Genomic DNA, 27,884 nt, shown 5'->3' on the forward strand with positions numbered 1-27,884 from the left:
CTATAGACCATCCAACAAAACATGTGGAGAGGATGATTTTCATTGGGTTCACAAAAGGTACAGTTACTACTTAATAATGGATATACAAATTGAATTAACATTTCTTACATCTCATTACTTGCAATAAATGCACCGTTTCCATTACAATAGATAAAAAGGACTTCGTGTCAGCCTTATAATTAGTGTTAAAAGGTTCCGAGTAATTTAAGAGTTTAAGAATTATGAATAAAAATAGGTATTGTATAAAAAATTTATTGGTTATAATAGTAAATTCGTGTTAACCAAAATTTATTTAAAAAAAATTTTGAACTGGCCATTAGGTTAGGTGAATTAAGAATTAAGTCCAAAAAAGTAAGTGGTTGATTAATTAAGTTGGCTTTTCAATTTTTTAACCTACTTATTTTATAACATAATTTCAAATTAAAATCCCAATCAACTTTAATTTGTGTTTAACCAGTCGTAGGTGGAAGGAAATAAGTGGAAGATAATCGATTTAACCTACTTAATTCATTAAACTGACTTCTTTTTCTTTAGAAAGAATCAATAGAATTGATGAATGTTAAGTCAGTTCGAATTAAAGTATGAATTAATCAACTAAATTTGATTTTAGATTTTTAACCCAACCGACTAGTGTCCCTTAATTTCTACTTAAAAAAAAAAACTCCAGATGTAGAAGAACAAAATCTTGAGACACTGGAACCAGATCAATGCTAAATAATCAATTAAAGTACCAGACAATAGAATAGATGGCCATGATTTGACTTACAAAGCCACCATGAAAAAACCAGTAGAAAACCCACATGCAGAAGTGAAACAACGTAGGAAGCAACCTCAAAAAGCTAAAATTTTCTTCAAGTGTATGAAGCAAATAGTTCATATAACAATAAATATGGGGGGAATCTGAGAGATGTGGGCAGGGAGAAATTTCCGCCGATCCTTATGCTGCTTTTTAATTCGATTTTCTTTTTCTACCTTTGTTTTTCCATTTAATCTTCGATCAACCTCTGCCAGCTAACAATCCCGATGCAATCATATTATATAATATTATATATATGTGTATATAATTTGCTAGTTCATTACATCTGTGAAATTGCAGCAATATTTAATACTGTGTTTCTTGTTCCCATAAGGAGAAAAAAAAAACCCAAGTATTTTCGATTCCCATCTATAGTTTAAATATTGCATTAAAGCCCATCTTAGAGAGGTTAATTTCATAAAATGTCCATAAATTATTACTCTATTCTAAATTGGTCATTAAATTTCAAAACGTTGTAATTAAATCTTCAAAGTATTAGTATTATATTAACCAGATCATTCTGTTAGTCTAGCTGTGAATTTAGGCATATTTAATATAGGAGAATTATATTGTAAACACATGTGTATTGATCACACAAACAATTTGTATCTAACATGTTAAAAAGATAATATCAATAAAAAATAAGATTATTTCTTTTTGGTTTTTTAACACGTTAGGTTCGATTTATTTATGCAGTAGGTGCATTTTTATATACAATTTCATCCATGTACTTAAATATACTTGATGTCAAATTCGAATAGCATTTAACGTTCAAGCTAATTGTTAGATTGATGGAAAGACTTAATGTATATATTAATAATTTATAGACTTAATTAAAATATTTTAAAGTTTGGAAACTAATTCAAAATCCAAGTCATGATGGAGGATTTTTGATGAATGGACCGAAATTAATATTTAATTTATATGTTTGAATTTTTAGATATATATATATATAGGCATTCTAGGGAAGTTGTCATTCAACCCCTTTTTTTTTTTCACTATCATAATGGCACTAGCCAAGGACCCTATTTGCTCACTTCAAACCTCAGCTTTCAATAATGGAAACTTTGATGAAGGTGGTGATGATCACTTGAAAAAGCTTGGCGGTGGTGTCAACAACTTTCCGATGACTAGTTCCTCATTTTCCTCTCCGCGTAGTATTGATTCCGACAGTTTCGTATTCCGGCCACCGCATGAGGAAGTTCATTCATTGATAAACTTCAAAGGCAGTTCAATGTACGACAACTTCATTCATCAATATCATCATGGGACTAATTATGGATCTCTTCTTAGCTTTGAACAAAACGAGAAGGCTCCACGAAGCGGTACTTACTTAAAAAGAGCAAGTCACAAAGATAATTATTCTATGTGGGACCCTCGCTTGGTGGAAGATTTTAGTTGCTTTGAAACAGCTAGCAATTTTAGCTCGAAAGAGAACAATGGAGATTGGTTATACTCTGAATCAGCAATGGATGCTGATAGTATACCGGAGTTACGGTCACCAGGAGTTGCCGGCGTTAAGCGTCTGAATACGGTACCGTTTCTTCTTTTCCGTTTCAATCCAAGTAATTAAAACACAATTCATATGATAAAATTGTGTTTTTTTTTTTTAGGGAGATAGCACTCAAGCTTTGAAGAAACAATGTAGCAATGAAGCTAAGAGGGCTAAATCAAAGTCCGGTCCTTCAAAGGATCCTCAAAGTATTGCAGCCAAGGTTTGCTTTACATGCATTGAAACTTGTTTTTTAAGGGTATAATTCCACTAAGAATCCCTAAACTACCCTCGAAATTCTAAATTGATCTCAAACTCTAAAACATTCCTATCGAGTCATCTACATATTAGAGTATTGTATCAATCACGTCTTTCTATCACTTTAGTTTCTATTTAGATATTAAATGCTAATCCAAATTTGACATGGAGTATATGTAGAGCACGTGAATTAAATTATAAACACGTGTACTTACTACATGAATTCTCTAGATCTAACCGGTTAAAAAAATAGACAATACCAATAAAATTCAAGAGAAATTTTCTTCTCTTTTTAACAAGTCAATTCCAAGTTTTCCATGCAATAGGTACGCAAATGTTTATAATATGATTCACTTGTTTTAAACATATTCCATATTAGATTTGAGCTATTAATTAATATCCAAGCTAATAGTTAGGCTAACAGAAAGATATGATTGATACAATAATGATATTTTGAGTACTCAATTACAACGCATTGAAGTTCAAGGATTAATTTAAAATATAAACCATAATTTGAGGATGTCATGTTGAATTAACCCTTTTTTATTAATAGGAAAACAACCAAAATCAAGAGGGAAAATTAACTATGAGAAATTGCTTTTGATGTAAATATACAGAATCGACGTGAGAGGATCAGTGAGCGGTTGAAGATACTACAAGAACTAGTGCCTAATGGTTCCAAGGTAAGCAATTAATTATTAATTACAACTGAAACAAATATATATTTTCCCATTGTACTTATTTGTTAAAATTGGAAATTAATTATATGCATGTTTATAAATTTGTTTGCTCCACAGGTTGATCTAGTAACCATGCTGGAGAAAGCAATTAGCTATGTCAAGTTCCTTCAATTACAAGTGAAGGTGAGAGGGAGATCTTCAGCTTTCTATTCATCATATAGGGCTTATCATAAATGGCAATTTTACTCAAAAGGCTTTGTTATTTTATGATATATATGGGTGAATATACCTGATAGGTTTATTATAGGAACTTAATCAAATTAGTCTCTCTATTATTCAACGGATCAATTTTATCTTTATATTATTAAAAAGAATCAAATAAGGCTAAATTGGAATAGAATTAACATTTATTGTTTAGCAAAGTTAACATCTAAAAAATTTTATGATACTGTAAATGAAATCTTTTGTTTAGAATTGAACTGCAATTGAAAAATGATAATTTTTAAGATATTTTTATTAAGTAAATGTTAACTCTGATGGGCAGGTGTTGGCAACAGATGAATTTTGGCCAGTTCAAGGAGGGAAAGCACCTGATATTTCACAAGTTAGAGAAGCCATTGATGCTATACTCTCATCATCAAAGAAAGATATAAATTCAAGCTAAAAGCCTTTTTTTTTTTTTAATGTTACTGGTGTTTAATTAAACAAAAAAGAAAAGGAGAACTTGAGTAGATAGTATAGTAAATCATTTTTCTTTTCTTTTGAAGATCTTGTAATAGATATTTTCATTTCTTAATTATCTAATTTGAGCTAAGATTTCCAACTTATAATCTTAGTTTCATTTCACTGAAAATCTGTCTTTTTATATGTAAGGTACTAATTGTTTACATCTGAATGAATCGATAATTTGAATATTAGATTTTTTGTTACAATGAAAAATATATGTAATTTTTGAAGAAAAAAAAACTCTACAAGTTGGTATAAGTATCATGGAAGCTCTTGCGGTAAATTGCATTTTGTCCTGTAACATCCTAAAAATTGGGTTAGAAGAATTTGAGTTTTGAGATCAAGAGTAGATATCTCTCGATCCTAAGTTTAGATTTTAGAAAATTTTGATAAGTAAATTTATTTGGTTCAGTGGTTAAGTGTTCTAGTTATGTATGTGAGGTTCTGGGTTTGAATCCTATCTCTTGAAATTTTGCTACTTTTGACTAAATCCCTATCTTTGGACATGTGAGTTATAAGTTAAATTCAGTCAACTGATATTAAAAATAAGTTTGTTGGTTCACTGGTTAAGCTTCTATATACCCCTTGGTTCTGTGTTTGAATCTCTGCGTGCGTAATGAGAATATTTTTATACTAATCCGTAAATCAATATAGTTTTTTTTTTAATTTAGTTAATTAAGAGGTTGGTAACTCCCTTCTCTTTGTTTCTGGGACAAAAAGAAAACGTTTTTCCTTCATTTTGTTTCTTTTCTTTTTGGTTTTTCTTTACTTTCGAATTACCTTTGTTTTGCTATTGGGCGTGAATTCGTATGGGGCTCGACCTTTTCTCGTGGTTCCGTCCTTAGCGTCGGTAAGAGCCAATTGCCTATGTTGCTAGTGTGTGGTTTTTTGTCGGTCTTTGAATTCCATAGCAAGGCCTTGAGATTTTGTTATTTGGTTGTTTGAATCAGGAGAGGTTTGAGCGACATCTAGCATTCCTTCAACAATGTAGGAATCGCGTGTCCGCTGTTCATTGCTGGTAAGTTTCGATTTGGAGTGTTGTGTCGAAAGTTCTTTGACATAGATTTGGTTTGGATGTTATTCAAGTGATTTGTTCTGGTTTGATTGTCTGATTTGGTTACTGTAACCTTATTTTAGATATGAGAATTATCTCTGTTACTTTCACGTCAAAATCGTATCTGGTGGGTACTGATAACCCAACTTCCGTTTCGAGTTTATTCATCGAAAAATTGATTGTCGATGCCACATGGTCATGTGCCAGGCCGTATGGTAGGTTGTGTGAACCACATGACCGTGTACCAGGCCGTGTGGTAGGTTGTGTGAGCTACACGGCCATGTGCTAGGTCGTGTAACTCACTGTCCATGAAAATTGGAGGCACACGACTTGGCATAAAGGTGTGTGCTCAAGCCGTGTGTGGTTATGTGTTATGGAGGGTTCGCACGAGCCAATGGCATGGGTATGTGTCCAGGCTGTATAACTCATGATTGTAGATTAAGACCATATGGGCAGGTGGCATAGGCGTATGTCAGGACGTGTGAGACACACAGGCAAGCACACAAGCTTGTGCTAGACCGTATGGAGGCACACGAGCTAGTTATCCAAGCCGTGTGAAAGCGTACGGTCACATGGACCAAGATTTGGAATTTTTCCCTCGGGCCACAAGCGTCGTTCAAAACAAACGCAAGCCTACTGTAGGATCCGTATGATCTAAATTAGGCTATATAACTTGATATCTGATGATCTGATGATGAGCAACTTGTGATCTATACGTATGTCTGCTATGTTTGAACCTAAGTAAGTAGGACCTATCAGGACGTAGTGTGTTATTGTCTAATGTGTGCGAATTATCTAGGTACGATCTGTATTTTGTTAACTTTATAGGTATGCCTTTACGTAACTCTGTTGCTTAAGAACATATGATATCCAAATATGTTAAATTGATTGGTACTGATTCTAATTTATAACTAGGCATGTGACTTCATGACAAATCTAATATTATTTGTTAAGTTTTGATAAATCTACTTTATAACGCATGAACTCCCATGCCTATTGACTTTGTTACTGTACGATAGCATGATTTACATGCTTATCACTCTGCTTCTGTATATGCATGCCATGACACATTGCATGGGACTTGGGATGATGTAAAAGGAGGAAGTTTTTGGAAGTTTGATTATCTATATTATCTGGTGGTTTAACCATGTTTCTATTCTGGCAGCTTGGCTGTAATAAAGTGGCTTGACCACATGTATTTGATATGGCAGTTTTAATTGCAAAATTCTGGTGGCACTATCCACAGTTATCTATTTCTGTGATTTGGCTGGATGAGTTCTGGGGGGAACTCTATTTTGGTGTGTATCTGAGTTAGAGGTGATCATGGGCCAGGCCGGGCCGAGTTCGGGCCAGACCTAGACAAAATTTTAGGCCCATCTACTAGGCTCGGCCCCGCCTTGCCAAATATGGGCCTAAAAATTTGTCCAAGCCCGGCCAGAAATAAAATTGCTAAGCCCGAGCCCTGCCCGGCCCATATTAAATTTTTTTTGTTATTTCATTAAATAAAAAATTTTAAAAATATAATAAATCAAATATATTTAAAAACATAAAAACAAATATTAAAACAAATAAAAATGATACTAAAATAATTCTTAAAACAATACACAAATTAAAAATATAATAAAAAATGGTTATATTAAAAATTAAAAATGATTAAAAATGAAATAAAAATATATGTTAATATATAATTTGGGCAGGCAAAAACTCTTACCTGAGGCCTGGCCCATTTTCTAAACGGGCCTCTTTTTTTACCCAAGCCCATTTTTCGGGCCTATATTTTTACCCAAACCCTCCCATTTTTCAGGCGGGCCTTCGGGCCGGGCCGGACCGGGCCGCCGAACCCATGATCAGCTCTAATCGGAGTTGGATAGGATGTTTTCTGATAAATCTGCATTCTGATATGTTTTGAAAACTATCGCATCTGCATAAACATGCATTCTCTGCGTAACTCTGTTCAATTCTGCTCTGCTCTGCTCTGTTATGTTCTGTTCAGTTTTGCTCTATTCCATTCTACTCTGCTCTGTTCTATTTTGTCATGTTCTGCTCTGTCCTGTTCTGGTGGGTTTGTGTTGTTCTGTTATATTAGCATGATGGCAACCTCTGTGAAATTCATGTATGTTTCGTTCTGGTCTTATACTCGCTATTAAGTTCTCTGTGTCATTCTGATTTGTATATTATGTTTTGTTAATTGTAATTAATGTTGGTTATACACTAGGCCTTATAGCTCACCTTTTGGTTTTGTATTTGTGTGTTCAGGTAAGCCTCTGATTTAGGACCGGACGACGTGTAGGAGCTCGGATCGTTTTCCAAAAATGTAAAAATGCTTTTGATCTTTTGGGTTTGTAGTGTGTTTCTGAGCTCGTCTTGGTTTTTGCTAAATTCGTCAATGCTGATAATTTTTAATGCGAAACTATAAAATCACTCAAGTCGACAAAACGAATTTTAGTTTTCTGTGTTAAACTCTGAAAAGATTTTCCGCCACGAATCAAGTAAATTTTTGAATGTTTTCTGGATAATTTCTATAATAAGTTTTCAATACATTGGTGTAACTTGTCCAGATTCGACTTAAACTTCTAGGCCGAATTTAGGGTGTTACAGTCCCCTTTACTAAAAAATGGATAAATTAGTATTTGTACGTTAGATCAAAGAGCAAATTAGTCCTTTCTGTTAAAAATTTCATCCATTTTTACTGTTAAAATTGGCAGGACCAATAGAATAACCAAATAGTTACACATGACGTGCCACATTTACCTCATTATGACATACGTGGATTTTTTTTTAGTAGTAGAAATGGATAGAACTTTTAACAGAAGGACTAGTTTACTCTTTGATCTAACATAGAAAGAATAGTTTGCCCATTTTTCAATAAAAGAGATAATATGATAACCAACTCTTAGTATAAAGCCTAGTGACACTTTTACCACTATAAGTTCCATGTCCTGGCACCTACATGAAATTAATCAGCCAACTACACATCCGATTAGGGGTGAAGTCAGAAAATTTTTTCAGGGGTCGAAATTAAATTGTATATTTTTACGATAGTAAAAATGCAAACCATTTTAATATTTATATTTTTATAATTTTTAAAGGACTAAATCAAATTTTTATCTTTTTTAGAGGGTCAAAGTACAATTTTACTTTTAATAATTTAAATTTTTATAAACTTTAAAGGAATTTAAATAAAAAAATTTATTTTAAGAGGACTGAGGTACCTACCAACCCCTGACTACCCTATTGCATCCAATAGTAAAAAGTTGCATTGTGGAATACAAATGTGCATCTAATATAAATACATTTAATTTAAATTTTATCAACATGATAAAATTACGTGAATTATCAGACTGAATAATTTTCTACAATATTCTATATTATAGAAATGGTTGATGTTGTAAATTAAATTGCTTGCAAATCAAGCCAATATATATGTGTTTATCAAAATTTTCAATTTTGATTTTGTTAAATTCCGACTTATAATTAATAATGTTGGATGAAATCTTTAAATTTAAAATTTAAAATTTAGAGTTTAAATAGTTCGAATTAGGATTATCCTTTGACTTTAAGGCCAATTGTGAGCAAAACGTTAATGTGAATAAATCCATGTATTGTCTCATGCATGAAAATCTAAAGAATCTTCTCCAAATCTTAATTTTTAAACAAGGATTAATCACGTGCTAATCCCACTTAAAGTGGAGCATAAATTATTAAGTAATATTCTGCCAATGTTCAAAATGAAACAGAAAATTGAAACCCATATAATTAATTTTCATATCTTCATATACAACAACGTGGGACTTTTTAACATCTTTTCTCAACAAATTTATAATATATATATTTTTCTATTTAATACATTTATAATGTATAATTTTATACCATGTTAGTGTATCACATATTATTAAAAATTTTCAAAATCAAATTCACTTAACTTTATTTTTAATGATATGTTATTATCAGATTCATTTAGGGTTAGTGCATCAAATATTAATTCTATATATAAAATATAAATTTGTATAATTTTATTAAATTTGAAATTACATTTTATATTCATATTAGAATATATTTCTATTATTTAAATTATATAATTTTGAGTTATACCTTTTTTTAAATTTGGTTGTAAGTGACCATCAACGTGTACAAATTACAAAATGTATTTCTAGTTGTGCCAAACTATTTACTTTTATTAATACGAGAGTCTTGACTTGAATGGAACGATGGCTAAAATTCTTATGAGACATCTGTTTGACACTGTTCAAACTGTGTTATCCCCATCCCCACCCTTAATACTGTATCAAAAAAGTGTTTAACAAGGAAGAGACAAAGAGGAGAAGGCGGTGATGATTGAAGGGCTGATTCACTTGTGATAGGCAAAGAGCTAAAGGTTGAAGATGGAGGAGAAGGGAGAAGGCAAAAGAGGAGGAAGGTGGAGATAATTGGGGGAAACACTTAAGGTTTTTTAGGGAGAAAGAAGGATCCCTTGTCTCTCATGCTCTAGGGTATATATAAGAGGGTGCCCTTGTTTGGTAATGCCATGTAGCCAACTGGGTGGCAAGGCCGTTTGAGGTCAATTATCGCCATGTATAGTACTATGTAGTATTGCTCTGATATTTTTCATACTGAGGTTGTACGAGGTTATTATGCTTTAATGGTCTCCATGAAGGGTCTCTAGGGTGGTTCCAAGATGGTTTGAGAGAGATTCGTGGAGGGTCATTTGTAGATACTCTAGGGGAAGGGGCATCTTAAAAGATATCTAATGAAGAATTACTCGTGAGTTGCATTCAACAAAGAATTTTTACCAAATTGTTTTATATTCTGTCATATGTCATTGCCAAAGTGGAAGTATAACAATTTTATTATTAATGAAATTTAAATACTTTGAACTTAGAAAAAATATTAATATTTCAAGACAAAATTTAAAATCTAGAAATTTTCTAAATATTTACAAAAAGTTAAATTAATTATGAGGGGTGGAACTGGAGCCCAACCTCAAATTTATCTAAAAAGAAAATAGAGCGGTCTGATATGGGAATTTTTTATGGCACAACAAAATATGGCTCAAATTATATTCCATTTAATCATCATATAATTGAAAATTTTAAGGATCATGTGACATTGGAGAATGGCAGGGTGGATATTTGATAATATTAACAACAAATTGAAATGACTCAAATTATTGTACTTTGTAAAATATAAATGTTGAAGCTTATATAGCAGCTTGCAATAAATTGATGGTGGTCCAATTTGAAGGCAGATTTATGGACGAATTTAAATATACATATATTGCATGTTGACAACTTTGAAGACAAATTAAGCTTACATTAATCAAAGCTGTTTTTATTTTATTTTATTTTAACAAGCTTTGGAACATGGAAAACAACTAGTATGGGAAATACTCAGTGTTTAATATTTAATATATACTATAACGTGTGTGATGTGGGAATTTTGACTTGGAACTGTCTCGTGAGTGAATTATGTTGAACATACATACACATTGGGTTTCATCAATTAATTCCACAACAAACCATCTGACTTTATAATTATAACTAATAATTTTTAAAAATTAGTGAAAGGAAATGAATTATTTAAGATCCAACTGTTTTTTTTTTTTATAACATATCATTCTTATCACTCAATCAAAATGTTGTTAGCAAAGCTGATATAAATAATTATTTAACTAAGCTTTTGATTTTTTTTCATTTAATTTTTGTCTTATTGTTTTAAATATACACTTTTTTTTTTGAAATACATATTCTTTTTGTAAGGCAAATATATACATTCTTATATTGTATGCGGTTTATGCTCACGTGGCAAAATTGGCTCATTAAGAAAACTTCTTTTATTTATTTATAAATATTACATTACTAAAATATGATTTTTTTAAAATAATAATAAGTTGAAGTTTAGAATATAACATTTATGAAAGTATTAAAACTACATAAAATAAAGTATTAACATGCAAAAATTTATATAAATTTAGTTTTAATAGTATATAATTTTATACCTGTCAATAAATCAGACAACTACATATTATATCTTTAATAACATATTATCATATGATTCATTAATATTAACAGAATTATATACCATCAATTTGAATCAAATTTATAATACTTCCGAAACATGAAAATAATAAAGTATACAATTTTGTGTAAATTAAATTATTATAATAAGTTATAAGATAATTTAAAATATAATACAACATAAACATAAATGATCTTAAATTGAATCACTAAAATCTGACACAATTACTTTTGATTAAATTACTTTAAACAGAAGGCAGCTTAATATAATACAAATACAACATAATGATTAAATTACTTTAAGCACAAGGCAGCTTAATTATTTTGATATTGGCAATTTCTTTTGGGTACTAAATATTGACAACCTTTGATTGCAAATTAAGTGATCTAAAGAATGTTTGGCTTTTTAATATGCAATTAAGAGATACTCCAGGCTTGAGGGTTTGGATAAATGATTTTGTAATTCGAGATATTTGATTCCAATTAAAATTTTATTTGATTTTAATTTTTAAATATTAAATCTATTAACTAGTAAGGTGAACAAGGGGAAGAAGGTAAGGTTTCAGTGAAGAATGAAGGAGCAGAAATTGGGAGGAAGCTTCAATTCTCTCAGGAAAGATGGGAGGTTAGGTGAGTTGTGTCAGTTTGTGAGCTATTCACATTGTTATTTTATAGTAGAGGACAAATTTAGCTATATGTCTTTAAATTGTTGATATAAAAGTTTGATTTGATACTTTTGATAGTGGTAGTGATGTGATATTCTAAGATAAGACATGTTAGGATGACTAACAATTAATTACTCTGAGTTTCCACGTGGTCCTCATATAACCTTAATGTTAGCAGAGATACACAGTTCGCCAAATTGAGGTTTGTGGACTGACCACAAGTGAGGAGATGCATAGTTCACCAGGTTGAGGTTCATAGACTAACCATCGATAAGCTTTAAGGTCCATTATATAGAGTATAACAATTGCACCCTTAGACGAGTGAAGGTTATAAAATGACCTTCACGAGCCTAGTGAAGAATTCGCAGTATAGGTGTTCTCATTTTAAGCCTAATGTACAAGCCCAATTTGCAGGCCCACTAAAAACCCATTAACCCCAAACCCAATTTCAAAACAGACCCAAAATCAAATAACCCTTAAACCCAATAGCACAGCCCAATACAAAAAAAAAAGAAAAGAAAAAAGGAAAATAAAACCCTAGCCGTCGGTCAACCCCCCTTTTGCCCCACTTGCCTCTGACGACGCCTGCAGCACCGCCCTCATCAAATCCACCGCCCAAGCTGCACTTGCAAAGCATTAAACGGAAAAGACAGCATAAAAAATAATAATGTAAAAGGCTTTAAAAGCCAAAAACAGAAATCCTTTCGGGGATCTTTTTTTTTTCTTTTGAGACAATCTTGAGCAATATAGCACTAGATTTTAAAGGCAAAACATTGATTCAAACGCATAGAATAGAGAATAACAAAAAAAAAAAGCAAAATCGGAAGAAAAAGGTGATCCCGTCAATCCTTTTTATTTATTTTATTTTATTTTTTATTTTTATTTACTTATTTCCTTTCTACTTCTATTTATATACAAATATATAAAAATAAATAACAAAATAATTTCAAAAAATGAAATTTTTCCCCTTGGCCGGACCCTTGGCCAGTTCTAGGTCTTCCCTAGAGAAGAAAACCCCCCTTTTCCCCTTTTTTTTTTCCTCAAACGCAGAAAGAATGAAATTTTCAAAAAAAAATTAGCTTTTATAAGCCTTTGAAACGGCACCGTTTTGGCCCTCCCCCCCAAGGAGCAAAACGGCATCGTTTTGGGGTGGAGCGGGCCGACCCGACCCTTCCGGCCTTGGATCCGCGTGTTTTGAAGCGGAGGGGTTATTTGCGCTTTTGACCCCTCCGCTTTTTTATCATTTTACAATTAAGCTTTTTATGCTTTTAAATTCACCCCTTTGATTTTATCTCGTTTACATTTTGGTCCCGATTAAAGCTCAGAGTTTTGGGGGGAAGGGAAAATTTCCTTTTGGACCCCGTATGTTATTTGCGCTTTCAAATTAGTCCCTTTCTCTTTATTAGTTTTTTAAATCGGCCCCAAGACTTAATATTTGCTTCAAATTTAGTCCCTTTCTCATATTTAATACGGTTTCTATATTATTTTTACCCTTTATTATTTTAATATTATTTATTATTCTATTTTTGTATTATTATTGGCATATTTTACTATTATTTAGACGTTTTAATTTTAATCAATACTTATATATATATATATATATATATATATATATATTCTTATAGTTTCTTTTATATTATTATTCCTAATATATATTTTATGTACACACATTCAAATACTATATCATACTCTATATTATACATATACATATTAACATTATACCTTGTATATTTTTATAAATATTATATATATATATATACATTGTTGATATATCATATATTGTGTACATACTTTTAATATCATCATGTATTCATTTTAATATATATGTATATATCTAGGTAATATCATTAATATTTATTTTTTAAACATTATTATCATTTTAAGCATGTAAATACTATGTAAATATTTTAAATATTGCATTTTATTATGTATACACATACGAATACATTTTTATATTACTTGTATATATATTTTAATATTGTATTTTATTGTTATATAACCTTAATACTATATCATTTATATATTTTTATTTCTCATATTACCTTATGTTTATATTTTAAACTATATCATGTATATTAATATTATATCACGCACATCATTTTTTATTATGTTTTTATATATATATATTGTAAACATCATATTATTCATATATTCTATTATGTATATTTTTATAACTATTATGTGCTTATTTCACATATGTATCCCGTATATATATTTTTGATATTATATATACTTTTGTTTCTATTATTACGTATATATTTTAATACCATATATATTATTATCGTTTATGCTTTTATCATTTATATTATTATTTTTGTTATCGTTTTCATTATCCTTGTCATTTTTATTTTGCCATGCTTTATTTTTTTTTATTCGATCATTTCATTTGCCTTATGCTTGTGTTTTATATTTTTATATTGTTAGCCTTGCTTTCATCTTTTTATAATCGCTCTTATATCATTGTTATTGATACTGCCGCACTTATTATTGTGTATTAGCACCATGATTTGGTTTTATGTTTTACAATAAATCACATCATATTTTTCACTCAATACCTTAAAATAATTCCTTCATAAAAGTGATATTCCGTATTTGGTAATTCGAGACAATCGTGCCCTAACTTACTGGGTTTCGATTTTTCTCATTTAACCTAAATAATGGAATACTCTTTTAAATCGCTATACGAGTTTTGAAAAATGCTTATTCTCGAAGATGCGAAGTGTTGTGCCCTAACTTACCGGGTATGACATTTTGTCACCTCGAAATAAGAATTTGTTTTAAAATAAAGGCGATATTCGGCGTTTGAGAATTTGAGAAAACGTACCCTAATTTACTGGGTTTCGATTTCTCTCGTTTACTCTAAATAATCGAATACCCTTTTAATAAAGTAAAATACGCAAATTTTATATAAAAGGCAAGCTCGCTTTCGAAAATTCAAGATGTCGTGTCCTAACTTACTGGATGTGACATTTCATATTTTGAGACGAGAAGGTCTTTAACACTTGAGCTTTTTTATAAAGAAGGATCGTATTTCAAAATTCTTTCAAGTTGTTAAATTTTCGACACTAAGACACTAATTAATCAACTAGGTACCAATTTTGGGCGTATCGATGGTGCTAATCCTTCCTCGTGCGTAACCGACTCTCGAACTCGTTTTCTGAATTTCGTAGACCAAAAGTTATCGTTTTAGTAAATCTTAACTTTTATTAAAATGATTAATTTAAGGTGATCCAATCACACCTCATTAAAAAGGGATTGGTGGCGACTCCCGTTCTTTCATTTTCAAAATCCAAGTCGATTCCCGTTTTTCAAAAAAATGGTTACGACACCTAATATATATTTTTTGAATTTATAATTTGAATTTTGAATAATTGAAACTTTCAAAATAATTAAATTTATGTAGGAGAAATAATAATTTTTACATGCCAGTTTATTTGAGTTCAATGATGAAGTTTGCGAAACGTGAGGTGTGTTATGATGTGTTGGTTGGATTCCCAATAAATCTTTTATTATTTTTAATATTTAGATACACATGTCGTGTATTGATTAAAAGAATTGAGAACTTCAACAACACTTCTAGTATCAATCCAAAATTCTCTTGACCTCAAACCCCGCAATCATTGCTGAAACCACTAATGAATCATTACCATCTGGATCATTCAAATTTGTTTCATCAAGATTTGAGAATTGAACTCTTTACAGTTGTACCTATCGAGGTTTCTTTGTTGACGTAATCACGGACATCACACTATGCAAATAAGCTTTCCTCTTAGTATTAGATCTAGCACATTTTTCACTAATGTTAATTATTACATTAATCGCCTCTATTGGGACCTGCTTGCCTTTTCCTTTATCTAATCATTGTGAATTAAAAGTATTATCGTCTTTATTTCTACGACCATAAGGTTGCCCTTGTCTAACAACAAACCGTGACAATTTTTCTCTGTTAACTGTAGACTGAATACCATCTCTCAAATGAATACAATCATTTGTTGTATGCCTTTTGTCATGGTGGGAACCACATACATCCGTTGAATTGTCTCTATGAGTGTTAGCTCTAAAATGAGGTGAAGGTTTCAAGATTTCCTGATTCTCTATTTGACTTAAAATTTGCACTGGAGTCGTTGTCAAGTCATGGTAGGACTAAAATTGATTATGCAATGCCCTTTGTTGTCCTCACTGACTTTGTTGATAACCTCTATCTGTCCTAATCTATCATTGGTAGCCTCGAGAGTCACTGGAAAGATATCCCTGTTACCCTCCATCCCCCTCTCCCCCGCAAGTATAAATGTTAAGAGCAAGTTCTCCTAACTCTATCATGCAATAAGGGTCTACTTCTTTGAGAATAATGGTAGTTTCCTAAGGTTAGTGCACTAGTTCGCTGCACTTGCAACTTAGTTTTTTCTAATTCATCATTTTCAACGAAGGCATGAGTCTTCTTGTATAATGCTAACAAGTTGGCTAGGGACTTATCAATTAAGTTATATTTCAAAAATTGGTGAATTGTTCCAAACATGAAAGCTTGAACAATGAATTCTTAAGGGACATCTTTTGCGACCATAGTTGCTGCATTTAACCTTTTCACAAGATCTCTTAAAGGTTTATCCTTGCACTTCTTGATGGATATGAAATAAGCAGGAGATTTTAACCTACTCATAAATAAGTCCACCGACTGCTCGAAACTCATAATGGAATGATGTAGAAATTGCAAATACCACACCTAGGCCGAGTCTTTTATGCTTCAGCATGGTGTTGATTTTGAGAGTGCAATAGGCCCATTTCGCCCGGGCTTATACCAGAACCAAAGTTAAAATAAAACAAAAAAAAACCAAAAACAATAAAATGTTCACAGTCCGAAAATACAAAACATTAATCGAGACCCAATTGAAACCCCAAAATAAAGCCTAAAATTATTGGCCTAGACCCTAACCCAAAATCCCATTACACCCAAAGCCCTCCAACTTAATCCTTAACCCAGTTTACAACAGCCCACTGCTAAAACAATCCCAAATGGCCAAAAGGGGCCCAACAGTTTGAAAGTACCAGAAACCCCAAAGGTTTTTGGAACATGCTAGCGTCGCAGCCAGCCAGGGGATCAGGCTCCCACGAGTGGTTTCCCACGCACGACCTCCACGTCACCAGGGCCTCTTCCTCCGTACAGCACCCCCTGCATCCATAGAAACTGCGAGAAGAACAAAATAACACAGCAAAGCAATAATAGAAAAAGAAAATTTGTATTTACATTTTTATTATTTTTTTCCCTTTTCCCTTTTCTCTTGGTTCGACTATAAAAAGGCCGATTATATACTGTAAATGGGATTATGAATGCAAATTGAATACAAAGAAAACCAACAAAGATTTTAAAGGTGATTTCTGTTTTAAGTTTCTTTAAGTTTTTTCATTTTCTTGCGATTTATTTCCTTTGATCTTTCATCATTGCGTTTGTAAACAAAGGAAAAAAGAGAAAGAGAACTCTTACCTTGCGAATATGCCAATAGATTCCTTTTGCTTTGTTGAAATCGAAACCGAAAGGGGATCTCAAGGCTGAAAAACTATCCTTTCAAACTTGAATGCACAGGTTGTTGTTTGTGGAGGTAAATCGGTGGTTGAAGTAAGGGATTTAGGGTTTGCCAAATGAGAAAGAAAGGGGCTAGGGTTGATTTGGCCAAATAGGCCTGATTTTAGCCTTTATAAAGGAGCAAAAATGGTGTCGTTTTAAGCCTGTTTCCAGGGCTACAGAACGGTGCCGTATAGGCCATGCCTAATCTGACCCGATCCAATTACCCAGGAGGATCCACGCGTTCTGCTTAAAGGGAACATTTGCGCAGTTGGTCCCTCATTTTCACGTGGTCATTCAATTGAGTCTTATTTGTTTTTCTTGGATTTTTTTATTAATCTCTGTAATTTGCGCATAAATCCAATTAGGTCCATGCCTAAACGCTGCGTTTTGGAATTTGGAATATTTCCTTTGATCCTCGTGCATTCGCGCGCATTGCATTTTAGTCCTTATGTCAGTTTCAATGATATATTTTATTTATTAATTATCTCTGTTAGTTTAATTTTATTTCAATTAAGTTGTCTTTTCATTTCAATATGTGTAATTCATTATTTTTTAAAAAATTCATTTAGTATTCGTCTTTAAAGATTTATTTAAATATACATTTGGAATTGCTATAATAATTTCACTTTGTTTATTTCTTTTATTTATTTGCTCAAATTCTAAAATTATTGTTTTAAAATTCTCTTTTATATTATATTGTCATAAAATATTGTGTAATATTTATTTTAAATTACCTTTATATTATATATATATAGCTTATGTTAAAATTAGCTTTATTCTATTATCAATTCCATGTTGTTTTATGTATATATATATATATATATATATATATATATATATATATATATATATATATATATATAATCTATCTAAGTATATATTTCTTTCCAAATCTATTATGTATATAGTTCATTCCTTAAAAATGTGTTATTATATACTTTCATTGTTTAAAACCCTTTCATATATTATTATCTTTTATATATTATTTAAATTATTTTTTCCATTATATGTATATCATCAACTTTAAATAGATTTTTCATTTTTAAAAATATTTTGTACATTATTTGCTTAAGACTTCTTCTTTCATAATAGCTATTTGAATAATCATTCATATAGTATTAGTTTTTTTTACATGTAAATTATTTCAAATTCTAGCATGTGTTATTCCTTTGTAAATTTTTCATCTAGTTCTTAAATTGTTTTGTATCATATTGGCTCTTAGTGTCCATATTGTTTTGTATATTAGGTGTTGTGTTTTAATTTTCATACTATTTTATATATTATTATTATATGCTGTTTATTAATCTTTTGTACCATCATTTCAATTGTTATTCATCTATGTTTAGAAATTTGTTATATTTTATTCTAGTATGTTTCTTTGATTAGTTATATTTTAATTTCCATTATTTTGATTATTAATGTTTTTAAAATAGGATGTGTGCTCATTGCTACTATATATTTGTTAATTTTTTATTGTTTATACTATTTTCATTCACTAAGTATAGTATACTATTCGTGTATATTGTTCCATGTTTATAATTTTACCTTTCATTCACAAGTGTTGCATTGTAATTTTCAACTTATTGATCTAAAGTTAATTATTCCATTTTATTTCAAGTCAACTAATGCGTTTTGAGTTGGATTTACAATTGTTTATTTGAAAATCTCCCAAAACAAAGGCAATATTTAACGTTTGGAAATTTGGAAAATCGTGCCCTAACGTGCTGGGTTTCGATTCTCCGTTTGTCCAAAATAATCAAATATCCCTTTAAAATTTCGCCCGTGTTTTCTAAATTTTAAAATAAGGCAGTGTTCTATGTTTAGAAATCCGAGAAATTGTGCCCTAACGTGTTGGGTTTCGGTTTTTCGTTGGACCAAATAGTTGAATATCCTTTTATAATTTTCAAATGTATGAGCTTTTGGAAATCAAGAATTGATCGTGGTTTCAAGGGTTTAAAGGATCATGTCCTAACGTGCTGGATGTGATACTATACTCCTTCGAAACAAGAGAATTCTAACGTCCAATGTGAGTCATTCAAATGTTTTAAAAGAAATCGTATTTCAAAATATTTTTTTAAAATCTTAGACATAAGGATATTATTTAATCAAATTGGTACCAATTTTAGGCATAGCGAGGGTGCTAATTCTTCCTCGTACGTAACCGGCTCCCGAACCCATTTTCTTAAATTTCGTAGGCCAAAATTGATTTACATAAAATAAAATGTTTTATTAGGTGATCTAATCACACCTAAAAAAAGGATTGGTGTCGACTTCACACTTTGTTTTAAAGTCGATTCCCTTTTTTCAAAAATAAAAAATAGTTTCAACAGAGAGTTATAATACCATAAGGATATTGATAAAACTAGTGGTATGGATTTTGTTGGTTGGTTTGGGTCTATGGGGGATATTGTTGGCCAGTATGCAATGGATTCTGGTTCAATTTTCTGGTTTACTTCATATTTCCTTCGGTGCTATGACCAACGGGGTTTGTAACTTATCATTAAAAGGATCAAATTGAATACTATAAAGACCATTGGTACCTAGATACGCCATGTCTGTCCATGCTACCACACCAATTGTTAACTAGTGAGGTGAACAAAGGGAAGAAGGTAAGGGTACAGTGAAGAAAGAAGAAAGAAGAAACATAAGTTGGGAAGAAATCTCAATTCTCTCGGGAGAGATGGGAGGTTAGGTGGGTTGTGTTAGCTTGTGAGCTATTTGCATGGATTTTTTTATAGTGAAGCACAAATTTGGCTATATGTCTTAAGATTGTTGACGTGAAAGTTTAATTTGATACCTTTGGCAACGATGGTGATGTGATGTCCTATGATGGGACATGTTAGGGTGACTAACAATTAATTGCTCTTATTTTTCACATTGTCCTCATCTAACCTTAACGTTAGTAGAGATGTATAGTTCGCCAGATTGAGGTTTACGAATTGACTGTAGATGAAGAAGTGTATAGTTCGCTAGATTAAAATTCACGGACTAGCCATTAGTAAGTTATAAGGTCCTATATGGAATATAACAATATCAATTTTTAATATTAAAGTGATCAATGATTCCAGCATTTTGTTAAGTCATATGCAATTTTGTAGCATTATTTTGCAGTAATTTTGAGACCGTACAATTATGTTGCACTTGCTTTGCCGAAATGAATATCCAAAATAGTTTAATATTATTTGAGATAATAAAATCAATTAATAATTGTGTTAATTAAAAAATTTCCCAATCTTTGAGAATTGAAGTGGCTGACGGGCTAGCTACTAGAAGGATAGGAAATCACATGCCTAATCCCATTAAACCCGGTTTACACATTCCCAAAAGAACTTTAATTAAATTATGACATTGGAAACAGTTACTTTACCATACTTGATATATATTAAAATCTTCTAAACGTGTTTATTTTTATAAAATTTTCATTATTAAATAAAACATTTTTATATTAAAAATAATTTTTTCACTTTTATCCTGAAAATTACATTATCATTTTAAGAGAAAATAATTCTAAAAAATTAATAAATAAATTTTAACATTTTAAAATCACATTTTAACCCATTAAATTCTTTAAAATATTATCACTTTTTGTAAATTGAGTTTATTCACAAGATTAATTTATCACTATCTTTTTTTATTTAATTCATATTTGAAATAAGCGATCGCTCATCGTCTATAATATATATATATATATATATATATATATATTATTATAAATACATTAAATGGATGTCTATAACCCCTTTAAACATATTAAAGTAATGAGATAAAACTCTTTACTTCATTTATAATTAGGAGACCATTAAATGGAGTAATTAAGAAAACTTAATTCATTGAATGTAATATATTTACTAATTGAATGTAAAGGAACTTATAAATAGCACCTTGTAAGTGAAAATTAAACAAAGAAAATTCTCCCCTATTTTTCATCCACTTTTTACTTATTATTATTATTTTTTTTATAACACGTTATCAGCACAAGTTTCTACGAGTTCATAGTGAAGTTCACGTCATTTTGACTTTATATAATTTGCCCGTATAACTCCTATTAAACTATATATGGCATGCGTATTTTCATAATTCTTTTATTTTATTTTCTAGATGAAATATTTGCTTTGGGTGATATTTGCACATTTATTTTTACAACTCAAATCTAATAATGATAATTATATATACATATTTTTTTAAAATAAAAAAAGAAGAAGAAATTTCAGCTAATATAATTTGTGTTAAGTTATTGTCGAAACTATTTATTTTGAAAAAGACGAGTCGTCGACTTTGATTTTGAAAATGAAAATGAACAGGGGGTCGCCACCAATCTTTTTTTTTTAGGTGTGATCGGACCACCTCGTAATTTGATTGTTTTAATAAAATGTTTGTTTTACTAAAATAGCAATTTTGGTCTACAAAATTCGAGAAAATGGGTTCGGGAGTCGGTTACGTACAAGGAAGGATTAGCACCCTCGTAATGCCCAAAATTGGTACCTATTTGATTAATTAATGTCTTGATGTCAAAAGTTGAAAATTCAAAAGGAATTTAAAATACGATCCCTCTTTTTATTAATGTTGATTAAACAAAAATGCTTGGATAAATCGAAGCGGATGCTAAAGACCTTCTTGTCTTGTAGTAATAAAATGTCACGTTCAGTACGTTAGGACACGACATTTTAAACCCTCGAAAATAAGCTTGTCTTTGATTTCCAAAATTCATGCATTTTAATTTTAAAAAGATATTCGATCATTTGGGTCAAACGAGAAAAATCGAAACCCAGTATATTAGAGCACGATATCGAATTTTCAAACACGAAATATTGCCTTTATTTTTATTTAAAAATCATATATTTTGAAATTTAAAAGGATATTTGGATATTTAGGTTTAACAAGAAAAATCGAGACCCCATAAGTTAGGGTATGATTTTCTCATATTTCCAAAATTTAAAACATCGCCTTATTTTTGAAAATTCCTTTTTACTCATTTGGGTAAAGATTAATGTAACACAAATTGTAGTATACATATGCATAATAGGGTAATAAACGCGATGATATAAACAACAATAGCAAGAGCAAAAGAATAATTGATAAAACAGATAAATATATAAAAAGGATAATAAGAGGCCATAAGTGAATAAATGAAAATTAATAAAAAGTTTAAATAATAAGATAAGAAAAAGTTTAAAAATAAGCAAATAAATAAGAGAAAATATAAAATAAAATAAAATAAAAGGGTAATAATAATAATAAGGTAATAAATAATAATAATGATGAAATCTAAACTTTGTAATATATTAAAATAATAAACAATTAAGATAAATAAACACAAAGGCGAATGGAGTAACAAAATAAATAACAACAATAACAACAATAACGAAGAAACAGTATACTAAAGGAAGATAAATAAATGAATTTTAAACATAAAAAGGATTGAAGAAATAAATAAATAAATAAAATATTAAATAAAAAATTTTAAACATGAGAAAAAAAAGTAAAAGAGGAAGTTATGAAAGGTTAAGGATTAGATTGCGAATCAGAACAAAATTAGGGCATGAATCAAAAAAAATTGTAAAATTAATGAAACACAGATCCAGATCTAAGTGAACGCGCGAAAGAAGCCAAGGGACTGATCAGGAAATTAATCTTGACCCTTATGCGCAGCGTTTCACTCGGCAAGATGACGGACTAAATAAAAAATGAAACAAAATTGAAGGGCCAAATTTGTAAAAATAAAAAGGGTACAATGACCAGATTGAAAACCTCAGCAAAGGCGGAAGGGCTGGATATGCAAATAGCCCATCAAGGCCAAAACACGTGGATCCTGGCCGCATTCGGGTCGAGGTTTCGGGTCCTTAAGCAAAACGATGTCGTTTTGGCAACTAGTGCTTAAGTCCAAAACGGCGCCATTTTGAACCCTATATAAATAGCTGAATTTAGAAAAAAAATATTTCTCCTTTCATTTTTTTTAAAAATTTTGAGAGTTCTCAGATTCTTTCTCGTGCCCTCTGGTCTGGTCCCTTTTAATCCCTTCGCTCTCCTCACCTCAGATCTGAGCCTCAAACACGCAAAAACCCTCTAGAAAATTGGAGAGAGCCAAAGGAACCCTTCGGTTCCGACTTTCCCGACCTGAAGAAGGTAAGAAGAAACATGTTTTTTTTTATATATATGTATATATATGCACTATGTCTGGAATAAACTCGCAAAAGGAAATAAAAAAATATCACCTTTCCTTGCCAATATTATTTTTGTTTTTTATTGCTATTTCTCTGTAAAAATATTACAAAATGTTGGTTTCGGACTTTATAGTTGAAAGAAAAAAGAAAATATACAATCAATTTTTCTTTGCTGCTTGTTTTTGTCCCTTTGTTGCTGTCCTTTTTGTATTGGTTTACAGGTACGGAGGATGTGAAGGCGTACAGAGAGTACGGAGGCCATACGTGGCAGTGACATAAAGACACGAGCGGCGTTGGGGCTGTTGATGGTTGTTACGGTGCATGGAAACCCTAAGGTTCCTGAGAGTGTTTTGGTTTTGGGCCATTTGGACCAGGTTTATTTGGGTTAGGGTTTGTTTGGGTTTAGAGCTAATTTGGGCTCTTTGGTTTTAATTCATTTGGGTCGTTTGAGTTTAGATTGGGCTTATAATAGGCTAATGAATTTTGGACTGTTTAAATATTTGGATTTATTTAATGTTTATTTTTATTATTATTTTTTTTGTTTATAGCCGGCCGGGCAGAAATTGGGCCTTACAGCTGCCCCTCTTTGCTCGTTGTCATGTAACGAGAATGGAGCAAAGACTTCAAAAAGGGCCCATTTTTCCCGGTCTTCCCGAATCTTTACTTCTTTGGTGCTCCTCTTCTTCAAGTAGTCCCACCGTAACTTCAGGAAGAGACTTGTAGCTTTGATTTACTCCAATATAGTTTCAATTAGAAGAGATTTGTAGCTTCAATCTACTCCGTTGGAACTTAAAGGAGATAAGAATTGGTAACTTTAACCTACTCCACTACAACTTCAGGGAGAGAACGTTTATGTATTTTTATCCTGCTCTAATGTAACTTTAGAGAGATAAGGATTGTGGCTTCGGTCTGCTCCAATGTAATCTCAAGGAGAAGAGATTTGTAGTTTCGATTTACTCCGCTGGAACTTCAAGGAGATAAGAATTGGTAACTTTAACCTACTCCACTGCAACTTCAAGGAGATAAGGTTTGTGTATTTTTGTCCTACTCTACTGCAACTTCAGAGAGATAAGGATTGCAATTTCAATTTACTCCAATGTAGTTTCAAGGAGAAGAGATTCGTAGCTTCATTCTACTCAGCTGAAACTCAAAGGAGATAAAATTGGTAACTTCAACTTGTTCCACTGCAACTTCAGGGAAATAAAGTTTGCGTATTTTTATCCTACTCTACTGCAACTTAAAAGAGATAAATATTGTGGCTTTGATCTGCTCCACTACAACTTCAGGGAGATAAGGTTTGTGTATTTTTATCCTACTCTATTTCAACTTCAGAGAGATAAGGATTGCGATTTCGATTTACTCCAATGTAGTTTCAAGGAGAAGAGATTCATAGCTTTATTCTACTCCGTTGAAACTCAAAGGAAATAAGAATTGATAACTTCAACCTGCACCACTGCAACTTCAGGGAGATAAGGTTTGTATATTTTTATCATGCTCTACTGCAACTTCAGAGAGATAAGGATTGTGGCTTCAATCTGTTCCACTGCAACTTCATGGAGATAAGCTATCTCCAGTCTGCTCCACTGCAACTTCAGGGAGATAAGACTTTAACTTCAACCTGCTCCACTGCTACTTCAGAGAGATAAGGCTTGATATGATCTGTTCTACTGCAACTTCAGAGAGATAAGATCTGTTTATTTATAGCTTTAATCTGTTCTGCTGCAACTCAGGGAAATAAAATTCGCTATCTTCAGTTTGCTCCACTGCAACTTCAGGGAGATAAGACTTTAACTTCAACCTGCTTCACTGAGACTTTAGGGAGATAAGGTTTAGTGGCTTCAATCTTCTCCACTGCGAATTCAGGGAGATAATGTTTAATGGCTTCAATCTGCTCCACTGCAACTTCAGGGAGATAAGATTCGCCATTATAACTTCAATCCGTCCCACTGTAACTTCAAGGGTATAAGATTTGTGGATTCACCAATCTTGTTACATGACCTGTAGAATCGATTTCATGAGCCTATGCTTATGCCAAATGATTAGGATGTTGTGATCAGAATAAGTCAAACTCTCCTAACTAGGTGTGTATGAATGGTATTTGCATGATATGTAGAATGTCATGAGAATGATCATTTTTTAATATTTGGGTTGTCATTACCCGCTGTTTATCAAGGTTCTATCACTAATGTGTTGTCCTGCCTTCTTTACTCAGCTGACATCTTTGACAGAAAATTTTAAGAAATAGTCACAATTTACTCAACTGGTTTGCTCCACTGTAACTTTAGAGAGATAAAATTTGTGGTTTCTTCCATCCACCCCACTACAACTCAAGAGTATAGGATTTGTATCATCTGCAATCCATTCCACTACAACTTAGGGGTACAGGATTTGTAGTTTCTTTAATCAATTGATCTGGGTAACATGACCAGATATGTATGCAGGAATGTAGAATGTCATTTTTTCAAGAATGATCCCATTTTAATACTTGAGTTGCTCGTTATTCGTCGAGGTTGTATCACCCACACAATATCTTGTTTTCTCGTTCAACTGATATCTTTGACAGAACATCCGAAGAGATAGTCACAATTTAGACTCCTCTTTCTCAAACATTTTCAACCCCTAGGTTTGGAGAGTTCTAAACAATAGTCCTGTTTTAGGTTCTTGTACTATTTAGAAACTTTTTAGAGTAATATGCATAACTTCTTTTGTGAAAGTTTTATTAGTCTATCAATCGTTATTTCAATGCAAAATACTTGAAAAGATCATAACAACGGACAAGAAAGAAATTGATTGGGAACATAGCTCGAAATGAATAAATTAATCAAAGACAGAAAATGTAATAAGAAGGAAATTAACTCAAAATGGATAAGTTAATCAAAAATAGCAAATGTAATAAGAAGGAAATTTATTGGGAGCGTAGCTCAAAACGAATACAGTAGTCAAGGATAGCAAACTCAATATGGGTAAAATGAAAACTTGGTGCCCCAGATATCGCAGCCTGAGCTTCTCTGTACGAACTTCTTGAGGACCATTTTGAGCTCGAAATGTGTTTAGGAGATCTAGAGTACTTTGTCGATGCCCCAAGATGTAGCATACTGATACGTGATATTCGCGATAGGTTTTAAAGATTTATGAATGAATCATTCTTGAGACTAACTTATTATCACGATTAAGGCAAGTGTGCCTATCGAACAGTAGTATAGTTCAGCAAGACCAGATTTGTCGAACCCAAAGGAACCATGAGTACTAGTATTTACTTCTTTTTTTATTATCTAGCCTAAAAATTAAGAGGTTTGGTTATCTAAACTAATTACAAAAGTAAGAATGCACAGAAAGAAAATTTGGGAAAATACTTTTGGGAAAATTCGATTAATTAACACAATACCTAAGGAAAAATCCACCTAGATTTCACTTGTTATTTGACTCTGAATCAGATGATTTATTCATTTGACTTGATCCGTAGAAATCCCTAAATTATATTATTATCTCTCTCGAGACAATAATGTCTAGCCCTAGGTTGAATAATTGAAATCTCTTTCTAATTAACACCCTAGAATTGCATTAACTCGATCTATGGATTCCCTTATTAGGTTTCACCCTAATCCAGTAAAATCTTGTTACCCTATCTCTAGGCGCGCAATCAACTCCGCTTAATTATAACAATTTTACTCTTAAATAGGGTCTATTCCTCCTCTAAATAAGAGCATTAACTTGAATCAATATCCTGAAATATTAAAACAAGAATTAAGAACACATAATTAAGAACAAGTCAAATATTCATCATACAATTTAGATAATAATAACAAGATCTGTCTTAGGTTTCATTCCCCTTAGGTATTTAGGGGGTTTAGTTCATACTTATGAAAGAAAACATCTCAAAAGCATAAAGATAACAAAACATAAGAAAACCCAAAAACTTCTGAAGCAACTTGAAGGGAGATCTTCAGTCTTGATGATAAATCCGGCTTCTGAGATGGATCAATCGGCTTTCTTTGAGTAATTCTTTGTTTCCTACTCTGCGTCCCCTTCTCCTTCTCCTCTAGGGTGTTTTTATAGGCTTTAGGATGCTTAAAAGCCCTCAAAAGTGCCCTTTTCTGAATTGGACTCAACTTGGGCTCGATAGGGATACGCCCATGTGCGATTATTTCAGGCCGTAGTCAAGGCTGTTAAATGGGCACGAGCGTGTGATCTACCCATGGAAGTCGTGCTTCGATCTTACCAATTTGACACGACTATGTAGTTAACCTGTGTGAGGAGGTTCAATCCGTGCTAGAGCTCGTTGAACCTACACGGGCGTGTGGTCTACCCGTGTGGTAAACTGTAGGCCATGTTGATTTCTTATGTTGGCTCGTTTTCTCTGTTTTTGGCCCATTTCTTGGTCCTTTTACTCTCCTATTCTCACCTAAGTATAAAACATAAAATTAAAGGATTAAGACATCGAATTCCCTAAATTTAAAGAGAAATCATCCATGAAATAT

At 31.7% G+C, this 27,884-nt stretch overlaps 1 protein-coding gene and 1 long non-coding RNA gene across 2 annotated transcripts; one reads left to right on the forward strand and one right to left on the reverse strand.

Moving 5' to 3' along the window:
• Positions 1–1,774: 1,774 nt before the first annotated feature.
• On the forward strand, positions 1,775–4,079 carry LOC108486478 (putative transcription factor bHLH086). Its single transcript, XM_017790547.2, has 5 exons — positions 1,775–2,330; positions 2,410–2,511; positions 3,164–3,229; positions 3,344–3,409; positions 3,771–4,079. Exons 1-5 carry the CDS (start codon positions 1,803–1,805, stop codon positions 3,888–3,890), a joined length of 882 nt encoding a protein of 293 aa, XP_017646036.1. The 5' UTR covers positions 1,775–1,802; the 3' UTR covers positions 3,891–4,079.
• A 12,396-nt stretch (positions 4,080–16,475) lies between these two features.
• LOC128295236 (uncharacterized) lies at positions 16,476–17,337 on the reverse strand. The gene is made up of 2 exons (XR_008285580.1): positions 17,165–17,337; positions 16,476–16,852 (listed from the first exon to the last, which is right to left on the reverse strand). It is a non-coding gene; the product is annotated as an uncharacterized LOC128295236 (long non-coding RNA).
• Between the last annotated feature and the right edge of the window lie 10,547 nt (positions 17,338–27,884).

Source organism: Gossypium arboreum, chromosome 7 (assembly GCF_025698485.1).
Source record: "Gossypium arboreum isolate Shixiya-1 chromosome 7, ASM2569848v2, whole genome shotgun sequence".
Lineage (NCBI taxonomy): Eukaryota > Viridiplantae > Streptophyta > Magnoliopsida > Malvales > Malvaceae > Gossypium > Gossypium arboreum.

Bases quoted from the DNA above. Each gene is read 5' to 3' on its own strand.
- LOC108486478 (XM_017790547.2), top strand. From the start codon at position 1,803: ATGGCACTAGCCAAGGACCCTATTTGCTCACTTCAAACCTCAGCTTTC. The intron at 2,331-2,409 runs GTACCGTTTCTT...TTTTTTTTTTAG, and splicing joins GCGTTAAGCGTCTGAATACG to GGAGATAGCACTCAAGCTTT. The intron at 2,512-3,163 runs GTTTGCTTTACA...GTAAATATACAG, and splicing joins CTCAAAGTATTGCAGCCAAG to AATCGACGTGAGAGGATCAG.